At 38.1% G+C, this 22032-nt stretch overlaps 1 protein-coding gene across 2 annotated transcripts in view; it reads left to right on the top strand.

Moving 5' to 3' along the window:
* anos1b (anosmin 1b) overlaps positions 1-22032 on the top strand; it is an 80757-nt gene that overhangs the window by 512 nt on the left and 58213 nt on the right. For both annotated transcript variants that reach the window (XM_084116816.1, XM_084116815.1), the window contains exon 2: positions 12761-12808. In XM_084116816.1, the coding sequence (XP_083972942.1) occupies positions 12761-12808 (48 nt within the window). The remainder of the gene's footprint in view (positions 1-12760; positions 12809-22032) is intronic.

Genomic DNA, 22032 nt, shown 5'->3' with positions numbered 1-22032 from the left:
TCAAATAATAGGTTTAGTCAACAGAAATTGTATGCCAGTGTGATTTTTTTTTTTTTTTTTTTTTTTTTTTTTTTGTGTGTGTGTCTCCTTTACAAATGCTGTTGCAAAAATAGATGAAGATATTGGAATGATGATAATAGGTAATATTAATACTGTTTTAAACGAAGTGTTTGAATAACTAGGTGCTTGAAACCAACATAGATAACTTCTCCATAAATATCAATTTGTAGAATTGGTATTTTGATTCAAAAACGTCCCCAAGCATGTGACAACTAGCCCCAGTCTGCTTTCAAATGCCGATTTGGGATCTTTTGTGAGCACATGCACTTGGTTTAGTGGATGGGAAACACATTGCTTCGTGTGTGTGTGTGTGTGTGTGAATGAAGTGTTTAATGGCTGTTTTCACCTGTTTTCTCCATGAGGTTATTCCCTAACTGACTGGAGATCAGCTTTAGAGCAGTTGTAGTTAATTATGTGGTATTTCGAGCGAGAATCCTGAAAGCATATGGTCTGACAGGCCACCATGCAGCATGACTCTCCTCTCCGTCTTTCTCTTCTGTTTGCTGTGCATCTCTTTAACTGAAATCAGCTTATGTTTGTGGCAACTCAGTGAACCGATTGTCTCAACCCAACCATAATTAAATCATAATTAGAGGCATTTTATGAAAAACTATCCACTTTAGTAGTTCCAGACATTAAACTTAGTCTCTGATCTACTTCTAATGTAATTTTCTCCTCCAGTTCGTTTCTGTAAATCTTGATTTGACTTGTAAATCTATGATTTCATCATAAAATTGCATCTGGATACCAGAGACCCCTTTTGTCGCATACTTTTTGCATTTGCATGTTGGATGTAAACAGCTAAATATATTACTTTAGAATGAATTACAAATTACTTTATTTTTAGGATCATTTGAGACTTTTTCTAGATGCGGATTTAAACATGCTATGTTAAAAGGGCAGAGAGTGTACAGTCTTATTGATAGTTGGAGCATAATATTTCATAAACGAACACGCAAGGGGAGGGAGATTTGTAGAACATGTGTGAGTTCTGTGGTGCAGATGATTTACAGTCCTAAAGTCCCCCTGTAGTCAATAACTGTATCCCTTAAAACTCATCTTTGATCACCAAAATGACATATTTAAATGTTTTCCTGTGGGGGAAAAAATCCCCATGCCTTAAAATATCTTGAATGTAACTCTACACCCTTGCTTCATTTAGTATGCGCGGTTCTATGAATATGCAAATGAGCCCCGCCTCCACTCACTCGCTCAGCTCAGAGATCCACTGGTTGACGATCACACGTTGATCTGATTGGTTACAAGGTAGTTTGTGACGTCAGAAACACCAGCGATTTCAAAGCGTGTTTTTGAGACTGTCTTTGGTTCACTGCAGTTTTAAGGAGGAAATACTCAGCAATGGAGTCGACTTATGAATTTACACATGGTTTGTCTTAAAGCATATTAAAAACACCACATAGACATATAAACTACATTAAAAACTTGATTTCCACCACAGGGGGACTTTAACCATCGATGCCAATGAAGAACCTTAATTTTTAAGAGTGTATAAAGAGTGGAATGGAAAGGCTCCATGGATGTTAAAAATTCTTCAGGGAACCATAGATGCCAATAAAGGACCTTTATTTTAGAGGTCTGCTCATTACCCATAATGCAACATGTTTTAGAACGAGACCACTGACGCTCATATATGATGGCGTGTTGGATCACAGTTGCCTGTTTACTGTGGGAATTCTGGGAGATAACACGAGGACCTGCCTTGTAAAGGACTCGCTAACACATTCTTCTGAGAACTTTGGTAGGACGGCTTCTGAAAAAGCATAACGGCCTCATAAATTACTCTTACAATTGCTGTAATTAAATAAGGATGAGATTACTCATTGCAGACTACAGTTCTTCTCAGAGTTTCTTCATGCTAACACAGAATTCCAGCCATAATTTCTGTTTGTGAGACATTGTGCAGGTTTCATGTTACCTCTCAGAGCACAGCTGGGGGTTTTGAAGAAGGTTTCCTCACATTCTTCCTCAGCCCTTTAAAAGTCAAAAAACCAAATCCAGCTCAGCGTCTTTACACGCACCAGTAAAGGAATGTTTGATAAGTCATCATCTCTCTCTCTCTCTCTCTCTCTCTCTCTCTCTCTCTCTCTCTCTCTCTCTCTCTCTCTCTCTCTCTCTCCCCCTCTCTCTCTCTCTCTCTCTCTCTCTTTGTGGCTGCAGGTGGACAATTTACGACGTCTCGAGACAATGGTATTTGTTGTGTTAATGGTGCGCATATCCAGTGTCAGCACAAATTGTTGTACTGTGGTAAAAATGTAAGTTATCGCACATGACAGGTGTAGAGTGACGGAGATCAAACAAATGCAGGCAGAGTTTTCATTGCGGTAGAGTTACACTCCTCCTTTGTTCTTCTTACCTTAAAGAGGTGTTCACACGGTTCACACAAGGGCGGAGGGTTTGGCTGATTAGCATGGGTCATTACTACACCGTTCTGGAGAAACCGCATGTAGAACTTCAGTAGTCAAGTCTCCTTCATTTTAACAATATGGACTGTTTCAAAGCAGCTTTACAGTGATAATAGGAGATTACAGTAACAGAGATTGTTTTGGCTTTACAGCAGCTCTAAAATAAAGTTATTGTCCAGATAAAGTTAGTTTTGATCGATTAAGTACATTTGTTGGTATAATAAATTGACATACTTAAAGTCTGCTAAATTGGAACAAGTAATTTTGTACTTAATACTTTAGGTTTCCAAAAATAGTGTTTAGGTCCAACTAAAGATATACTGAAGAATATTTGATTGTGCTAAAGTGGAAATGCAAGTATACTTTAGGCACTCTATCTCTACAGTGATCATACTATCCTTACTAATAGTGATATTAAAACACATTTTAGGCTTAATATTAAGAAATGTACATTGTGCAATAAAGAAGTACTCCACGTACAGTTTAATTATAATATTATTACTTATATATTAAGTCTCAAACAATGTCAGTAAATATGTTAATGGGTTTGTAGTATACTTAAATGTATTTTAAATACATTTTGGTATAGGTTTTTTGTCCCACTAAATAAATAATTGTTTTCAGATTTATGCTGATTCTAAACAATTTTAATAAATGCATTTTTTAAATATGATTATTTGGTAACACTTTACAATAAGGTTCATTAGTTAACTACATTAGTTAACATTAACTAATAATGAACTGCACTTATACAGCATTTGTTCATCTTTGTTAATGTTAATTTCAACATTTACTAATACTTTATTAAAATATTGTTAACATTAGTTAATGCACTGTGAACTAACATGAACAAACAATGAACAGCTGTATTTTCATTAACTAACATTAACAAAGATTAACAAAAACAGTAATAAATGTATTGCTCATTGTTAGTTCATGTTAGTTAATACATTTACTAATGTTTAATAAAGGAACCTTATTGTAAATTGTTACCGATTATTTAAATAAAATCAAATATGCAAGAGTTAATGCTGAGTTGATGAGTTAATGTATTGCTTGACTGACAAATATGCATCACTTTTTTTTTTTCTTTTTTTTACAATTTATTAATTTATGGAAATTTGATATGCAATTAAAATACATCAATCTTAAATTTAGGCCTAAGTATTGTTTTTAATGTGTGTTTTAGCATTGACGGTCATGTAGCTTTGTATTCTGATTATTATTTTTTTTAACTAAATATAAATAGTAAATATTTCATTATAGCAGATGCTTCATCAGAGACCGATTTATTTGAGGAGGCTCTTAAAAACATGAAATGCACTTTGTGATGTGGCAGAATAGTTTTAGTGAAGGTCTTGGGACTTCGCATTCCTGTCAGGACATTGTTTTCCTGTGGCTCCAGAGTAATTAGATGCATGGCATTTATGGCTCAGGTGATTGGCTTTTTATAACTGAGTTGCTATGAGCTAAGATGGCATCATGCAGGCCTCAAACGCTCATTAAAAATAAATCACTATGTGCTTGCTCGACTACAGTATCTGTCTGATATGTCACGAGGAATGTACCTGATGTGCTATCTGTAGATCTTCTCAGTCTACCACAGTGAATGTAGGACCCGATCTCTGTGAAAGTGCTTACATTTACATTTGAAACTTTATTTGTCTGAATCTTTTCATTTATTTTAAAAAATCATTTCAAATTGAATTTTATTAAAAATAATTATTGAAAAAAAAATGTGGGTCATAAATGTCAAGGCGACTGTTCTGAGATCTTCAGATCTCATTAAAACAGGTATTTTTTATTGTTTATGAAATAATTAGGCATATTAATATTATTATTATTTCTTAAAGTGAAACAATATTTTAAGAAATAATATTTTAAAACATTAATAATAAAAACAAAATTGTCCAACAAAGCTCCAGTATGTGGTAAAAGCAATATAAATTAAAAACATCAAATAATAGGAGCTTTTTATGACACACAAGGTTAGCTTAAGTTACATCTTACGTGATATACCCCCCCCCCCCCCCCCACACACACACACACACACACACACACTCACACTCAATGATATTTGTGTAAAAAATGTTTAAAATGAATAATGATTAAGAATTGTAATGCTCAGTCCACCCCATCTTGGCCTTTACACATAACCCCTTATAAGTTACTCGTCTTCTATTAATAACTAACATGATTGACAGATCTCTGATTGCTATTTCTCTGGTATTCAAGAAAAGTATTGCCATGTCTTGGCAATACAGTTTTGAGTAACTTTCGCCATATCAGACCTACATTATATACAGCTAAGTTAGTAGAAAAGGTAGTCTTCGCTCAGTAAATCGCACTTGGGAAAAAATAACCTGTATGAACATTTTCAATCAGCTTTCCACCCCTCTGTAATACAGGGACGGTCCTCTTCCAGGTAGCGACCTCCTCCTTTCATCAGACTCTTCATACTCTCAGACCAGACCAGTCTTCTGTCCTCCTCACTCGCTGATCTGCTGTTGAGTTACCAGTGCTGACCGTCAGTGGCTAACACATCTCTCAGCAAACACAATTCTCTATCTATGAAGACGAAAAGTGTCCAGGGTGCTCAGGGAGTTCAGTCAGATGTTAGAAGGTGCTCTTTGGGGTCGGGAATTCAAATAAATGTGGAAAAGAGAAAATCCAAGGCACTCTTCTTCAAAATTATTTAAAAAGCCTTTATTTTACTGGCTATTTCATAATAGAAAAATTAAAAGACATAGGGAGAAGCAACTTGCGTAGCGGCGCAAACAGCCATCTTCCAAGAGGCTTTTTAAATCATTTTGAAGAAGAGTGCTTTGGATTTTCTCTTTTCCACAAATCTCTCTCTGTTGCTGTTTCACAAGGTGTACCTCAAGGGTCGGTTCTTGGACCTCTTCTTTTTCTGATCGATATGCTTCTGTGTGCTTAGATCATTCGATGTCATGAGGCCTTTTCACACCAAGACCAATATTCAGTGAGAAAATGTTTGTGCGATAAATATTTTAATTTAAATTATTTAATTATTTAATTTTGATGCGTTTATTCAGACCAACACTAACATTCTTACAGAGAGGTGTGCTAATCTCTTTTCCATTGCACTGCCAATAAAGCTGGCCAGCCAGTAGTAGGATTCACACATTTGGTCACATGCTTAGAGCTGCTGCGGTTACATACTGTACAGTGAAACTACGACTCGGTGGCGTTCACAGTCAGATGTTTTTTGCTAAGCTACAGAGAATAACAGAAGAAGAAATCAGAACCGGCTGTCTTGTCTCTTTACTCTTGTATTTGTTGTTGTGTGATAAACACAGTAAAGAATACATGCTTTCTTCTCCGCGAAACAGAAACAGAAAGTTGTGCAGCATTGCTTTGTGTACCATAGTCAAGTCAAGTCACCTTTATTTATATAATGCTTTTTACAATACAGATTGTATCAAAGCAGCTTCACAGTGATAACATGAAAATAATACAACAAAGTTTGTTTATAGAAGAAAATTGTGTCATCATCCACCTTAAGTAAGGCAGATCAATAATATTGTTGAATATTAAATCTCCCCAACTAAGCAAGCCAAAAGCCAAGGCGACAGTGGCAAAATAGTAACTAGGGCATCTATTTTTTCTGCTTTTCCATAAGCGCCATCTTCTGTCAGAGAGTGAATTTACATGTGCCTGTCAGACATTTTTTACTCATGGGTCTGAACAGATATTCGGACCACATTTTCTAATTAGCTAATTAGCATATTCATAGAACCGCGTATACTAAATTAAGCAAGGGTGTAGAGTTACATTCATGCCTTTCCAATCTGATATGTGATGGAAGAGGGAGTTCGGCAAAAGGCGGATTCGAACTCGCGTCAAAAGTATCTGCCTTACGAATTAGAGACGTTTGTTAGTTTTGTCCAGCCCAACCAGACATTGGTGGGCGGAGTTAGAGTAAATAGCTTCTACTAACAAGGCATGCTATTTGCGCTTGGTGTAAATAGACACTCCGTTTTTGGCATAATAGATAATAGTGATATTATTAATAGTGATGCTTACCAAGCAATGCATCACTATTATTATCTCACGTTTATTATTATTCTTCCTCTTTCATACTAATTTTGGCATCTAACATTTTTTAAGGCATGTGGAAAACTGGTTGAAATATCCCATAGACTTAACATTGAGAAGGAATTAGAGAGATGATATCTCTGCATTAGAACGTCACAGAAACTTGTGGTGGGCTCCTTTGTCTCGGCCTTGCAACCAGAAGGTGACAAAACCTTATTCATCCTCTACAAACCTATTTATCAATTACTCAGATAACTCTCTTGTGTAAATGTTCAGGTTGCACTAAACAAATATCTCCAGCCTGATACTCTTTAAATGTGTACATTGTGTTTCTCATTTGTGTTGTTGTATGGCTTTACTAAAATAACTAATTTCAATTATTATGTGCATAGTGATGTGTTACGGTCAAAACCACAAGAGCTTCTGGTAATTTGTGTTAAAATATAAAGGCTGGTTAGTCACAGACACTATAAAAATCCAGCAGAACAACTTTATTGAAATGCTGTTTACAGGAAGAGACCACACCACAGAGAGCTGTGCTAATCTGTTTCTCTTTAGCTCTTCATTTGAAACAATACTGAAAAGGGAGGCTTTTAAAAAACGGGCAAGCATTGGTGAGGCTATAAATGCGGTTCAGGGAAATGTCGTCAGGTTGGTAGACACACACTCTCTTACAATAGGGCATGTGGTGAAGACTGAGGTCCGAGCAAACATCACGTGATTATGAGACACTGAACAATGTTAAGCTTTGTAGAAATAAGAAATGGGTTTATGGCATGGAACATATAGTTATTTTCTGCAGCACTAAAATGAAAGCAATGTGGCATAATTCTCTGGTGGCTTTGATGGTGGTCTGTGGTGGGATCATGAAAGAAAGGTATGAAAACTCATATGAGCTGAACGACAATTTAAACTGTCCAAGAATGACAGGAATGAATGAGAGGAAGTTACAATGCCAATGACTGATTAAAAAAAAAAGTTGAAATACTTTTATGTTGTGGTTGATTTTAATATGGTTTGTATTTTGTCTCAAGTATATTGTTTCAGAAATATGTACAAATTGTTACTTATATTTATTAAACTATCATTAGAGTAACATTGAATGAAAAGTAGCCTGCCCCACACAAGTCCTGGTGTGAATATTAGACCCCATAGCAGTATGGATTAGACCATGCTCATCTATAAAATGTCTTGTTACACCACTGTATAAAAACATTGATGTTGTCTTGATGATATTTTTTATTTGCAATGAAGGGATTGATTGCCTTACAAAAATGTTGTCAGTTTTTAAAAACGTTGACGGATAATTAAAAAAATGTCCCGTTATTAAAGGGATAGTTCAGCCAAAAATTAAAATTACCCCATGAATTACTCACCTTCAAGCCATCCTTGGTGTATATGACTTTCTTCTTTCAGAAAAACACAATCGGAGTTATATTAAAAAATGTCCTGGCTGTCACCATTATGTTCAGTTTTGTTTTGTTTTCATGGACTTTCAGTTTGTTGTCAAGTCAAGTCAAGTCACATTTATTTATACAGCGCTTTTTACAATACAGATTGTTTCAAAGCAGCTTTACAGAGAAAATAGGAAAATAATGCAACAAAGTTTGTTTCCAGGAGAAAAAAGCGTCACAGTCCAGCTTAAGTAAGTTCAGTGATGTTTCATTTTTGTTTTAAAAACGTATTAATTTAGTTCATTTATATATATCAATATTATTGTTGAAAATTAAATTTAATGTCCCCAACTAAGCAAGCCAAGCCGAAGGCAAAAAAGGTGAAAAAGGCGACAGTGGCAGGAACCCAAACCCCATCAGTGACAGAATGGAGAAATAAACCTTGGGAGAACCCAGACTCAGTAGCTCAGTTCTCCTCTGGCCAACGAGCGAACAGTGTATGATTATGATCCAGGCAGCATTACAGGGCAGAAGTCAGATTGGTTTGGATCAATCAGAATATTATCCAGTTCCTTCTGGTTGAAGATCAGAGTCATCACGCCGGTGTGGAGACGGGTTTGTTGAGGATCAGTGCCGATGGCTGTCGTGTCGATGAGGCCTTCACAGGGGAGAGTCTAGTTGACACAATCTCTGCTGACAATTCAGGGATGCAGTGTGGTCGTGTCTAGGCGCAGGTCCTCCATCTGTTCTGGATCCGGCCTGGATCCGGCTGACCAAATCATGCGTTGTGGTCGTGTCTAGGCGCAGGTCCTCCATCTGTTCTGGATCCGGCTGACCACATCATGCGTTGTGGTCGTGTCTAGGCGCAGGTCCTCCATCTTTTCTGGATCCGGCTGACCACATCATGCGTTGTGGTCGTGTCTAGGCGCAGGTCCTCCATCTGGTCTGGATACGGCCTGGATCCGGCTGACCACATCATGCGTTGTGGTCGTGTCTAGGCGCAGGTCCTCCATCTGTTCTGGATCCGGCCTGGATCCGGCTGACCACATCATGCGTTGTGGTCGTGTCTAGGCGCAGGTCCTCCATCTGGTCTGGATACGGCCTGGATCCGGCTGACCACATCATGCGTTGTGGTCGTGTCTAGGCGCAGGTCCTCCATCTGGTCTGGATACGGCCTGGATCCGGCTGACCACATCATGCGTTGTGGTCGTGTCTAGGCGCAGGTCCTCCATCTGGTCTGGATACGGCCTGGATCCAGCTGACCACATCATGCGTTGTGGTCGTGTCTAGGCACTGGTCCTCCATCTGTTCTGGATACGGCCTGGATCCGGCTGACCACATCATGCGTTGTGGTCGTGTCTAGGCGCAGGTCCTCCATCTGTTCTGGATCCGGCCTGGATCCGGCTGACCACATCATGCGTTGTGGTCGTGTCTAGACGCAGGTCCTCCATCTGTTCTGGATCCGGCCTGGATCCGGCTGACCACATCATGCGTTGTGGTCGTGTCTAGGCACAGGTCCTCCATCTGTTCTGGATCCGGCCTGGATCCGGCTGACCACATCATGCGTTGTGGTCGTGTCGAGGCGCAGGTCCTCCATCAAATTACTATTTGTGAGAAGTAACTAGTAACTAATTCCTTTTAATTTGGCCTCGCCTCGCTGACTGATTTTACACACGTGCTTCAGACGCAATCACGCTAAGGCGTTCCCAAAGTGTCCTTGACGCAGTGTCTCATTCCCTTCTCAGGGAACAACAGTTACAGTCGTAACCTGAGACGTTTATATGGGAATAAAAGCCTAAATTAAAACTGTTAATCATATAGAGAGATCAAATTTTCATTTTTGGTTGACGCTTTCATTTGATTTGAGAGTGAATCAAGAAAAAGTTTCCCATCAAGAGTCCCATTGACAGTCATAATACGGACAAAAACTGCTGAAACATTTTGTGTTCTGACAGAAGAAAGTCATATGAGACATGAAGATGAGATGTACAAGACATAAATAATGACTTAATTTATTACTGACCTATTTAACAATGCATTTCGGATTTCAGCTGATGGGTTAACTCGAGTGCACTTCAAGTATAAATCGTTTAGATGGTAAGTGTATGTTAGTTTTGGCTAGACTTCAGAAGACACCAAGAGACCTATGAGCTGAGCTTTAGCTCTGTCATATATTTATCCTCAACTGTCCAAGCAAACACATCACAGTTCATGAACCCCACTTGTGTTCATTTAATATACATTAACTGTTTTCCCACAGTGATATATAGCAGCTACATAACGTTTTTGGATAAATGGTTGAGATTCAATCTAAATCTCTCATTAAGGGACTAAATCTCTGTTCTCTGGTAAGTGGGCAGGACTTGTCCTCAAGCCCCAAAGACGAAGGATTTAACTTCAATTTTATCTTCTTGTTTTCTGTGTTTAAAGAAAGAAACCCTTATAAAACAAACCTAAGAGGATTTATTGGTTTTCTCTCCATGAAAGTTTGTGAAACAGACCTGTAAGTGTTATGGGTTTAGTTGGTTTAGTTTAAAGGTGTGGAGTGAGAGCTTTAGTCTGGGAAGCTCATCAAGAAGGATTTAGCCTTGATGTGATCTCCTGAGATGATGTTACGCTCCAGCATTCCTTTGGAGATCACTTCTGGAGACTTCATGACACACAATGGGCTCCCTCTGTCCCTAAAGTCCTAATTAAACCCTCACAAAAGCCTTGTGGGACCTCAGAGGAGGCGTGACTCACGTTTGCTGAGGATAAATATTGGTTACCCAGAGGGAGTGTCTGGAGGATTGCTGTGGCGTTCGCCTGAGCGCTGATCACTCGTGTGTGTGTTTGCATTTGCCATCATTTCAGAGCAGCATTCAGATCGCATTTTACATGAGGTTACAGAGGAGTCTTTATGTTTGTGGTGTCGGCTGTCCCATCATTCATGAAGACTCTATGACAAAACACAGTCTAAACACAGACACTTCTGGACCGTCATTCATTAGCTATGGTTAACTCCTCACCCGCACTTTTCCAAAGCAAGGGTTGGTTAGGTGTTGACGTCCGCTTGAGGCTGTGGTTATGGTGTGTTCGGTGTGATTCATTCTTGCCCGTGTCGTCCCACGCTGGAAGGAGTCCTGCCCTCAGGCTTCAAATGCCACTGAAGGCCCACAGTAAATATAAATTGTAAATTAACGTTTAGTAATAGATATGAGTCTGGTCATCTCGTGTTAAACTGTTAAAACTGTCTTAAAAACAAGCATGACTAGTAATGATGCCAAAATTGTATCTAACGCAACTCAATATAGGCATTCATTGACCAATGAGAATTAAAAGCAATGTGTTTAGTTTGTCACATTTATCTTGTAGTCTTTATTGGTCTAAGATTATTTGATGTTTATTTGACTGAACCTGTCTTTACATTTCTTTGTATTGGTTTATTTTTGCGTCTAGTTTAGTTCTCTTTATCGTGTATGTATTTCTAGCCCTGGGTTTTAGCTGTCTTTTGTCTGCTCTTCATTTACTTCACTGGTTAATCTGTTGTGTTTTACAGTTCTTTGGGATTACCTTCTTTTAGTGATGAGAGAAATTAAGCTTTTTTAAAACTTTGAATCGATTGCTTTGCAAAATGAATCACTGTATCGAAGCTCACAAACACTGCTTCACTGCAACAAAACAGGCCAAACATTAATAAAACACCTTTTACAATCCAACTGCAAATGTTTTATTGAAACTGTAATCTATTAAACCAATTAACAAATCAAGTCAAGTCACATTTATTTATAAAGTGCTTTTTACAATACAGATTGTTTCAAAGCAGCTTTACAGAGAAAATAATGCAACTAAGTTTGTTTCCAGAAGAAAAAATAGCGTCACAGTCCAGCTTAAGTAAATTCAGTGATGGTTCATTTTTGTTTCAAAAAAAGTTATTAATTTAGTTAATTTATATATATAAGCCGCTATGGAGAAAACCATGATGTCATCGTCCAGCTCAGTTCAGTTCTTGTATAATAGTGTCAGTGAAGGCAGTTCAATAATATTGTTGAATATTAAATTTAATGTTAAATTTAATGTCCCCAACTAAGCAAGCCAAGCCGATGGCAACAAAGTTGGAAAAAGGCGACAGTGGCAGGAACCATCAGGGCAGAATGGAGAAATAAACCTTTGGAGAACCCAGACTCAGTCGACAAATCATCTAATACTGTACCATTGTTTTGTTTGTTTTCTGGAGAGCTTGGTTAATCAGGGCAATAAGAGACTATTTTACAACTCTTCATCATACAAATGTGTCAATAAAAATGTCTACAACTTGTATTAAACTGATCTGAGATTAGGTAAAAACCATATAGACACTAGTTCATAGTTTCAACAGATTTCAGTAAATGAGTTTTTGTTGCATCTCAACTGTTGCGAAACATTTCACTAGTTGCGACCCTTTAGAAGTTCGATACGCACTTCGAAACATTGCTTCAAAACAAATGATTCACAAAGATTTCAAAGCTTTCGAAAGCACCCGTCGCTACCTTCTTCTTCTGAAGAAGAAAGGTCTTGTGCATTGTCTTATTTATTTATTTTAATAAATGTTATGCTGCGATTAGATCCTCAACTCTTGACACACTTGTGCTTTCAGAAAACTTATTTGCTGAATTCCTGCTTGATGTCAAACTGACCACTTCCAAACATAACCTCAAAACACATCTTATAAACCCTGTCTGCCAGAGCTTTCTCTAGTGTGGCAGATGAAAATATAATTCACACTCCTATTTTATACTATTAATACTTGATGAAACAGTTGTGTTGTCATTGCATCATGTGTGTGTGTTTCTTGGTCTCTTTCAGAATGAGCTTGTGTTGGGTTGGTGCGAGAACCACAGAAGGTGTTCACAGGTAAGAGCTTGACATTATTCATTAAGCGTACAGCTTCTCACACTGCCTCAACGCTGCTAAATTAAACTCTGCTCAAATCTAATTTCCTTTAGTATAGGAAATGGCCAAAGGTTAATGCCTTTATACAAACCACATGCCCTGTACGTTCACTAAACCTCACTCATGTCTAATGGCTTCTGGAAACCGATGTAAACAGCACTGAGAGCCGCTGTTATATCCTGAGCCAGTTTACAGTTATTACCCTGTTACAGCTCTTTCCCTCCACCAGATTACTGTCATTTTGGGACATTATTAGATAAATAGACAGATTTAGATTTTAATATTTGGTGTTCCTTACACTTCCATTTTCTGAACATAAGATGTAATATTGTATTGAGCCTGGGTCATGTGTGCATATTGTTCCAAAGGGGGAAAAAACATTTTTCATAATCTTTCATCAAAATATAATAACTCATTTTATTATTTTAATTAGTCAACTTAATTTTTAATTATTTCCTCCCCCTCCGACCATGTGTCATATAGTGATCACTGATGACCAGTTCCTGGATAAAATCAGTCACATTACTGAAGTAAAACGGGTTGTGAACATGTTTTTCTTTTTTTATTGGTTTGCCCCCAAGGAAATTATTATTATTATAAGGATATGATGGGGTAATAATCATTTACAGCACACCTCTCCTTCCACCTAGAGTCCATTTGCAAGGATGCATTTATCAAAAGAGTTCGGAAATATCCAGACTCGGCTCATTGGAAAATCATGCCTCTTCCAACACTTTTGCAAAACTCCAAAAACGTACATACATACAACTCATTTAATTTCCTTTCACACTATTTCCTTTTCATTTTGGATTTAATTTCCAAACTGCCACGATACGTGCAACCTCCAATGTAATAAACCGTTGCCAGATTTATGTTCTTCTACTTCAGATAAAACTGAATGCGGCACTCACTGAAAATGTGATATCATGTTGCAAAATTGTTGTCACAGACGTGTTTTTCCAATGAGCCTGATTTGGAAATAGTAGCAATGTTAACGTAGACTCAGACATTGCCTAACTTGTAGCCTTTTTAACATTTTAAAATGATTTTGCATCCCGAGGTTTTAAATGGGCTTTAAATGGCACAGTTTCACTCAAACAGTGCCAGTTGTGCTTCCTTATAGCTCTCAAACGCAGAGGAACCGAGACTCAAGCGGACCATGAAGACTGCCAGAGTTTTCAGAATGGTGATACGTGACTGTAATTGCCCTCCGATAAGCCCGTAAACATGGTTAGCTCATTAATGGTAATTGCCTAAACCCAGACATCTCTGGCTGCCGTCCGCCAGTCATCAAGAGCCGCTCACCCCGAGGCCCTGAGCTTTAAAATCCCTCAATGAGAAAGAGCAAAATCATTCCTCGTGAAAGCCGTATTTCTCACACCAAGCGTTCAAGCCGTCCTAATTGCTTTCAGATGGAAGTAATCCACCGTCAGCCTTTCCAATAACAGGTAAAGTAAATGTTGTGTTTCTTATGAAAATAAGCTGTTTCACATCCTCCCCGGCTGAGCTGTGTGTCTGAAATTAGCTGCTGTTTATTCGTTTAAAGCCCGGGCCAGGAAGACGCTGCTTTTTTCTTTTTCTTGTTATGTTTTGTTTGGTTGTGAAGGATTTTCTACGTCTTAATTTTTTGTTTGTATATTTTTTGAGTGCATGATCAGTTAAACCGAATCTCCCCTCCTATCCCTTACAAAAAATACGTCTACTCAAGTGTGGAGCTGTTAGGATACTTCTTTTAAACAAATTTTTTTTTTTCATTTATAGTGCTTAGATATACTTAACAAAAGTATACTTAATTAACTGACAATTGTATAATAGTATATTATATAATAGTATTATACAAGTCTAAGAATATTTGGGCCTATACACTGTTAAAAGTGATCGGTTGATAACTTAAAAAAGTGAGGAAACTCGTTGCCTTGTAATTGAAAAAATTAAATTACATGGAATTGTCAAGTTCACAAAACTTATTTTTTTCAATTAGTATGCATGAAGTTTATTAATTAATTTTAAGGCAACAGGTTTCCTCAATTTATTAAGTTAAGTCAACTAAACACTTACAGTGTACTTGTACTTAATAAAAACGGTATAATGTAGTAAATATGTATATACACACATTACTGTTACACTTAAAATACACTTTTTATAAAACTAAAAAGTGGACCAATTTAGTCCCAAGAAGTATTGAAATTTAATTTAGTTAACATTCATTTTACTACACAAAGTATAATTGGAAGATATATTTAAACTTTATTCAAGGCAAGACATTACAGGCTCTTGGGCTATTTTAATCCTATAATATTTCTTCTTTCAGACTAGGAGAATGAAAACATCTAAAGTATTAGACACGAGTGTTGATTTTATTAGTTTTTCTATTTTGCATCTGTAGATTTCATACATGAAGGTCGTTTTCTCAAAATGAGTTTTTTCTCTCTTACATACAGCAAACTTTCCACTTTTACTCCTATCTATATTCCAAAGGCATTTACTGAGGGCTTTGTTCATATATCATATATAATATTTTATTCCTAAAACATGGTGATTTTTTTTCTGATTTATGGAGCAATAAAAAGAGAAATTCAAAATTCCTCTCTCTAAAACCCTTTAAATTTAAAAATGTCAGAAAAAATTAACCAGGCTTTGTCCAATGTTCAGATTTATGTCCTGGAAATGCATGCAAATGTGTGTATTTGTAAATAGATAATGCCTCATTTGCATATTTAAACATACCATTACAGAAATCTTGTAATACTAAATGTTATGTTTTATTATACATTTATGCATTTGGCAGACGCTTTTATCCAAAGCGACTTACATTGCATTTCTAGGTACACATTTACATTGTTATCGGTTCTTGCTTTCCCTGGGAATCGAACCCATGACCTTGGCGTTGCGAGCTCTGCTGTTTGAGCTCCAGCCTACAGCAAATCACTATACTGTGACCAACTGGCTGGGGAAGTATGGTGATATCTATTAGTTAAAATATTTACCCTGTTCACCTGTGGTGTCTTGCCTTTACAGTTGTTTCAAACTGCTTACACACATTTTCAAAACTTTGCCCTTTTTTTTCCAAAAATTTCCACACAAATCCAAGAATTGCACTCACAAAATGCAAAATTCCTCACATCTCTTGCAAAATGAAGCACTGCATTCAAAATATCACAAACACATCTCAAAAGCAAACATTTGTCTTACGTTGCAAGCACCTTTATCTTATAAATCATTTATCTTTATCATCATATACACACACTGTCATTCAAAACCTAAAGCTCTTCTTTCATGAGCTCCTATGTACATTTCTGTACAAGATTTACAGTAATTGGCAGAGAGATTCACGGTAAACATGAAAGCAAGACTGAAACCAAGCTATTTATTTTTTTACTGTAAGCATTTGTGTTTGTGAATACAGTATTACACAGTCCGAAAGACCTATAACTCGACCTTTGGCCCATTATAGGCCTATTCTAAAGCACTGATTGGTTAGTGTTCAGTAAAGCAATGAGTGTTTGTGTGTGAGGAGTGTGTGTGAGGCTCTGATGAATTTCTGTGGCATTTTGATAGGTTGTGTTTGAAAACGGAAATCAGAATACTTCCTGTTAGATTTGTGTGTGTTACATGGAGAATTGTGTGTTGTGGTCTGCAGAAAGTGTTTTATGAAATTGTCGAAGAGTCGAAGGCCGAGATTTAGTGTATGGTTTTGCAGATTTGGTGTGTGGTTCTGGTGTTTGAGTGTCAGGTTTCAGATATTGTGTGAGAAGTAAGGATTTTGTGTGTAAGCAGTCAATCAACAAACTTGAAGTAAACTTGAACAAACTTGAAGTGTTTGTAAGGGATATCCTTCAGTCCTGACCAGCGTCTGAGCGGAGGCCAGTGTTTGGATCTTGATCCGGGCGTCTCCCAGCGCTTGTCCAGTGTGATCCGTCAGGCCTGAGCCTGTGTGAACAGCAGCGCTGGCAGATGTTCACTGTGGCATTACTGCGCCTCTGGAGCAGGATTAACCCCGCAGAAGCAGAGCTTGACCCGACCCGACCCGGGCTCTGGACCCGGATCAGCAGGTGAACCGGACGCCTGAGGGTCATCGAGCAGCGCTGTGTGTGTGTGTGTGTGTGTGTGAGTGTGTGTGTGTGTGTGTGTGTGGCCAAGCCGAAGCCACGAGGCCAGTGACGGACACTGATGACCCCGCAGGTTCAAGTGTCGTATTGTCTGGAGAGCTCATTACATTTAACCGTTGCTTTAAGGCGAGACACTACAGGTGAATATAGGGTAACATTTTAAAATAATAGATATCACCATGAAACTTCCTCAGTTTACTTACACATAGATATAAAAAAAATGTATTACAAGTTTTTGAAATTTGTATGTTTAATTATGCAAATTAGGCATTATCTTATTAAATATGCATGATTTTGCATATATTTTCGGTAGATTGATCTGAACATATGATAAAGCCAGGTGCAAAATTATTTTTCAGAGGTATTTTTGAGGATATATGCTTTCATTACCTACGAAATCAAAATACACTGTCCATAGCCTTAAAAAAAAAAAGATTTTCTCCATATTTCTTTGATTAAAGTGTCACATAAATCAGGCCAGGAATGATTTATTAACAAATCCCTCTGAAAATATCTTCAGAATACTGCTAAGTGTATAACTGGAGAGTTTGGTGTACACAGGCTGAGATGTTTGTACTGGAGAATGACAAAAAACTCATTTTGAGAAAACGGCATTTAAAGATTTAAACAGCTCTAAATGAGATTTCGTCATCAGCTTTAAATCCCCCTTTGGACATTCACGATTGGTTACTGATAGAAAGGAAATGCCCATATTTGGGATAGCGTTGTGCAGGAGACTCAGAGCTTCACAACGAGACCGGTCAAGACAGACTTCAGTGAACGGACGGATCTTGGCATGTCGCGTTGTAATGCTGACTTCCTAGTAAATTCGCGAGAAACTTACGGCCGCAAGTAAACAAAATGTAATAAAATAAACATCTTAATGTATTTTTTCAATGTTTTCTTTATAGCAGCTTGGAAGAACACATATTGAAGGAGTAAACTAGCCCAAAATCTCAAAACTGACCACTGCATGAAGAATCTATGTTTTTGCCTGCCGTGTCTCGCCTTAAGTTTCACAGGAGAACTTATTCCAGCTTTGTTTGGCAACTGGTGATATTGGAGATTTAAAACGAGTCTCGTGTATCTGAAAGCAGGAATATTGTCCTTGGTTTCTCATAGTAGTGCCTGGTCTTATCACGATGCCCAAGCCACAATACGGCCCATCAGAACTAGCCAAGAACTAGTCCAACGTCCAATTAAAATTGCCCAACCTAAAATGCATATTTTACTGACATTGTTACGCATAAACACAGTATCATAATATCATAAAACCAGTCTGTTATCATAAATAAAAATATCTTGTACACAAATGGTGAACAAAATCTTTCAGTGGCGATGGAAATCCTTTAGTTTTAAACTACTTAAAAAATTACAGTTTACAAGCTAAAATAAACATTGTAAAATATTCCTAATAAGTTCATTTACTAGCAACGATCCTCGGGCTGGATTCACAAAAATCTTAGGAACGAAGTTAATAAATGTCAGCACTCTTTGTTAATTGTTTTAATAGTTATTATTAAAGAGCCTGTGTTAAGATAGAGCGGCCTGTTGATTTCAGTTGTACTGCGTCATCTCTTTACTCTAAAGAGCAGATGTGTTATGTGTGTGAGTGTGAGAGTGTGAACGCGTGTGAACTAAAGTGACCGTGGCTCGTGGCTTTCAGTGTGGAGTTTGCGTGTTCTCCGTGTGTCAGCGGGGATTTCCTCCGGGTTCTCCGGGTTCTCCGGTTTCCCTCACAGTCCAAAGACATGCAGGTGAGGACTGGAGATGCCGAATCCTCGGAGGAGTGTGAGGGTTGTGTCAGGATGGGCATCCGACGTAAAACCTGTGCCAAATCAAATGTGTGTGTGTGTGTGTGTGTGTGTGAAGCGAACCCTGCAAACGAGCGGAAATAACGCTAGGACTTCAGAGGACTGGTGCACAGTCCTAGTCAACATATGTTACCTTTAAAATCCAGTTTTCCTGACGAAATGGAAGTTGTGTTTTCACAGTGAATGCACTGCAGATATATAGCTGGTGTTATACTGCAAGATGTGATTAACGTATTGTGTCGCCATCTATGATTTTTTCCAGAAGCTTAAATGCATCAATTATGTAACATTAAACCCCAGTTCAAGCGGCTCCACGGTTAAAGCGCTCCACACACTCTTACATGAAAGCACCAAAATAACACAACAGCGTGAAATCAACTAAAGGTTTCAAAACCGCAGGGTCTCAAAGCCAACATTACAGTTCCTAAAGTAAACCATGGTTGGTTAGCATTTACATATCTGAAATATGCTCTGTTACCTTTAACGGCACGTAAAATAGTTTATGATGAGGGATTCATGTGAACCATATGAGAGAGCGCCGCTGTGTGTGGATCCTGAACCCCGTGGCCTCGTGTCGTAGTTCCTCCGCCCTGAGCAACATGTTTCTGCGAGTGTGTTGCGTGTGGCCCGCAGACACCTGAACTGCAGTGGCATTGCAAAAGTCAATGGATTGCAGACGTTCAGAACACCCAGGTTGTTCCCACAATGCACCAGTGCAGATTGTGCACTGATTTAAACCGCAGCGAGCGGATGTCTTCCAGTTCGTTTGCCGCCCCGTGTGACACCTTAATGACCGGCCGGTCCTGTATTCATCACTCGTACTGGAGCCCTCTCGGGGTTCAGAAACACTCTGAGTCTGAATGAAAGATGTTTCTGCACATATGGTTTCTGTCATCGTGAGGCTGGAGCCCTTGAGAATGCACATGTCAGGACACTAAATCAGAGCTCGCTCTTGAATCACGCTCAGGCGGAGGTCAAGACGGGACCTCTGGACAGCGTCTTTCAAAACCAAGTCCAGGATGATTTGTGTTTCGTTAGGGGGGGGGTGGACGTTTGTCATCAGCTTCCATATGGATAAGCCATTTGAGTTATTCACGACACTGAGAAATGAATGGACTCGTGCTACTCTAGCTCTCCTAATGTTTCAGTTCTTCACGTCTGGCGTTTGAAGGTTCATGGGAGGTGAGAAGGGGAACACAGGCCATCGCTCTTTCTTCCTCTGGCCTCTTGCAGCGAGCACAGCTTTCTCTCATATTTGTTGCCATCTCGTTCGGCACGGCTTTCCAAAGGTCTCTGAGGGTTCCTCGCTCGTTCTCCGAAAGATTTCCTCAATTTGTTCCACCGCGTCGAACAGCCCTTTTAAAGCTCCTCTGGTTTATGACGACATCCATACAAAATAATCTTCTGATCAGAAGAGCATTCATTCGTTAACACTATGGATGCACCGAAATAAAAAAATTCTGGGCCGAAACCGGAAATTAAGAAAGCACTAGGCCAAAAACCAAAACCAAAAGTAAATAATACATTAATAATCAATTAATTATTCAAACTTATTTAATAATCAACATTCAAGTAGCTTAAACCGAGTTAAATTGCACATTATATCAACTTTTTTAATAACAGAATTGTTTCTACTTTAGTTTGTTGGAGAAAAAAACTAACTTTTTTACTGCAATAACTTGATTATTTATTCAAATATGCATTGAATAATGAAGACATCACTAACAGGTTAAGTAGAAATACAGTGAACATATGTGCCAGATAACTAATGGATTTATGGACAGTTTGCTTCATATTAAAAGTAACTCAACACAAAGCTTAATGCGATTTATTGGATGGTGAATTGGAGTGTTTAGTGAAGTTTTTAGTTTAGTTTAGTGACAGACTACAGCACAGACTAAAAGACTTTAGATTTAAGAAACCATATCATTACCAATTAAATCCAGAGCAGCTGACACGTTTAAGTGCTGTAGTTTATCCATGTTGTGTCACGAAATAGACGCTGAACAGTCAAAACGTGATAATTAAATGTCTGTTTCGCTCACTAATTTCGACCATCCAAAAACATTTGGGCCCGAAACCGAAATGCAAATACCAGTCTATGTCAACACAATCATGAATCTGAGATGATAGTTAGATGATACAGGTCTGTAAGTTGTTTATGTTCATTATTATTGTAATGTTGTGCTTTGAGACATGAGAGAGTTCAAACGCCGCCTCTCGTGACTCTTTGCAGACTCGGCTGTGTTTGGAGGAGGCGTGGCTTTAGAAGGGGGGTCTCATGCTTTCAAAGCTAGCTCGCTATTGCTAGCCTCTCTGAAAATTACCTACCCTACCTTTAATGAAAGTTAATGAAAGTTAATGGGCCCTTAATGTAAAGAGTGATTTGTTTGGTAGTTTGTATAGTGCGTGAGCGTTTATGAAGTCACACATGGTTGAAAACAGTCAAGTAAGATGTCTGTAATACTCAAGAGTGAGTACTTGGCAAAAAATGGTTCCTTGACTTTGGTTTTGGCACTCTTTATCATCCAATTATTTGACTGAATTATTGTTCATGCACAACATTTGAGCTCAAATGTAATTTTACAATGAGCTCAGAAGTGCCTCAGGGTGCCTGTTTTCTGTCGTCTAATGCAGTTATTTCTGAACGTTCAGCATCATGTTTCTGATTGACTTCAGTGGCTTATTTCAGTTTCTTGGCCTCATGTGGTCTCATTAGTTTCCTTCACACCTAATGCTTTATTTGTTGTAGCTTATGCTCGTTCATTTCTTATTTCCTTTTGAACGTTTATAACCCTCTGGCTGTAGTGCGGGTCTAAATAAATCAGTCCTCTCTGGTGGTCAGACTCTGTTTTCAGAATTTCCGTTTGTCCAAAGTAATAATCACAGATTGTTTCATGTAACTCAGAATATACAGTTCTGCTTGTGGATATCTAGTGTACCTGCTAAACAAAACTATGGGTATCTTTGAAACATTTAATGCCACTAAACTGAATCCAGAGACTAATTCTTCCTCATTGGATCCACCAGGAATCTTGTAAACACAACTTCATTTCCAATCAGATTGGAACTACTGTCATTTACCTCGTGCCATTTTTGTTTGCATGTCTTAATCATTATTTAAAGGGGTGATGAACTGAGAAATCAAAATTTCCTTGAGCTTTTGGCATATAAGAGGTCATCATACTATAAGAATATCCTGTAAGTTTCAGAACTGAAAACTTCCTTGTTAGTCCAATAAAAGCTTTTACTGACCCCAGCG

The sequence above is a fragment of the Abramis brama genome, assembly GCF_963993115.1.
Source record: "Abramis brama genome assembly, chromosome: 6".
Classification (NCBI taxonomy): Eukaryota; Metazoa; Chordata; class Actinopteri; order Cypriniformes; family Leuciscidae; genus Abramis; species Abramis brama.
Note: the sequence above shows the minus strand (reverse complement) of the source record. Positions and strands in the feature narration are given on the sequence as shown.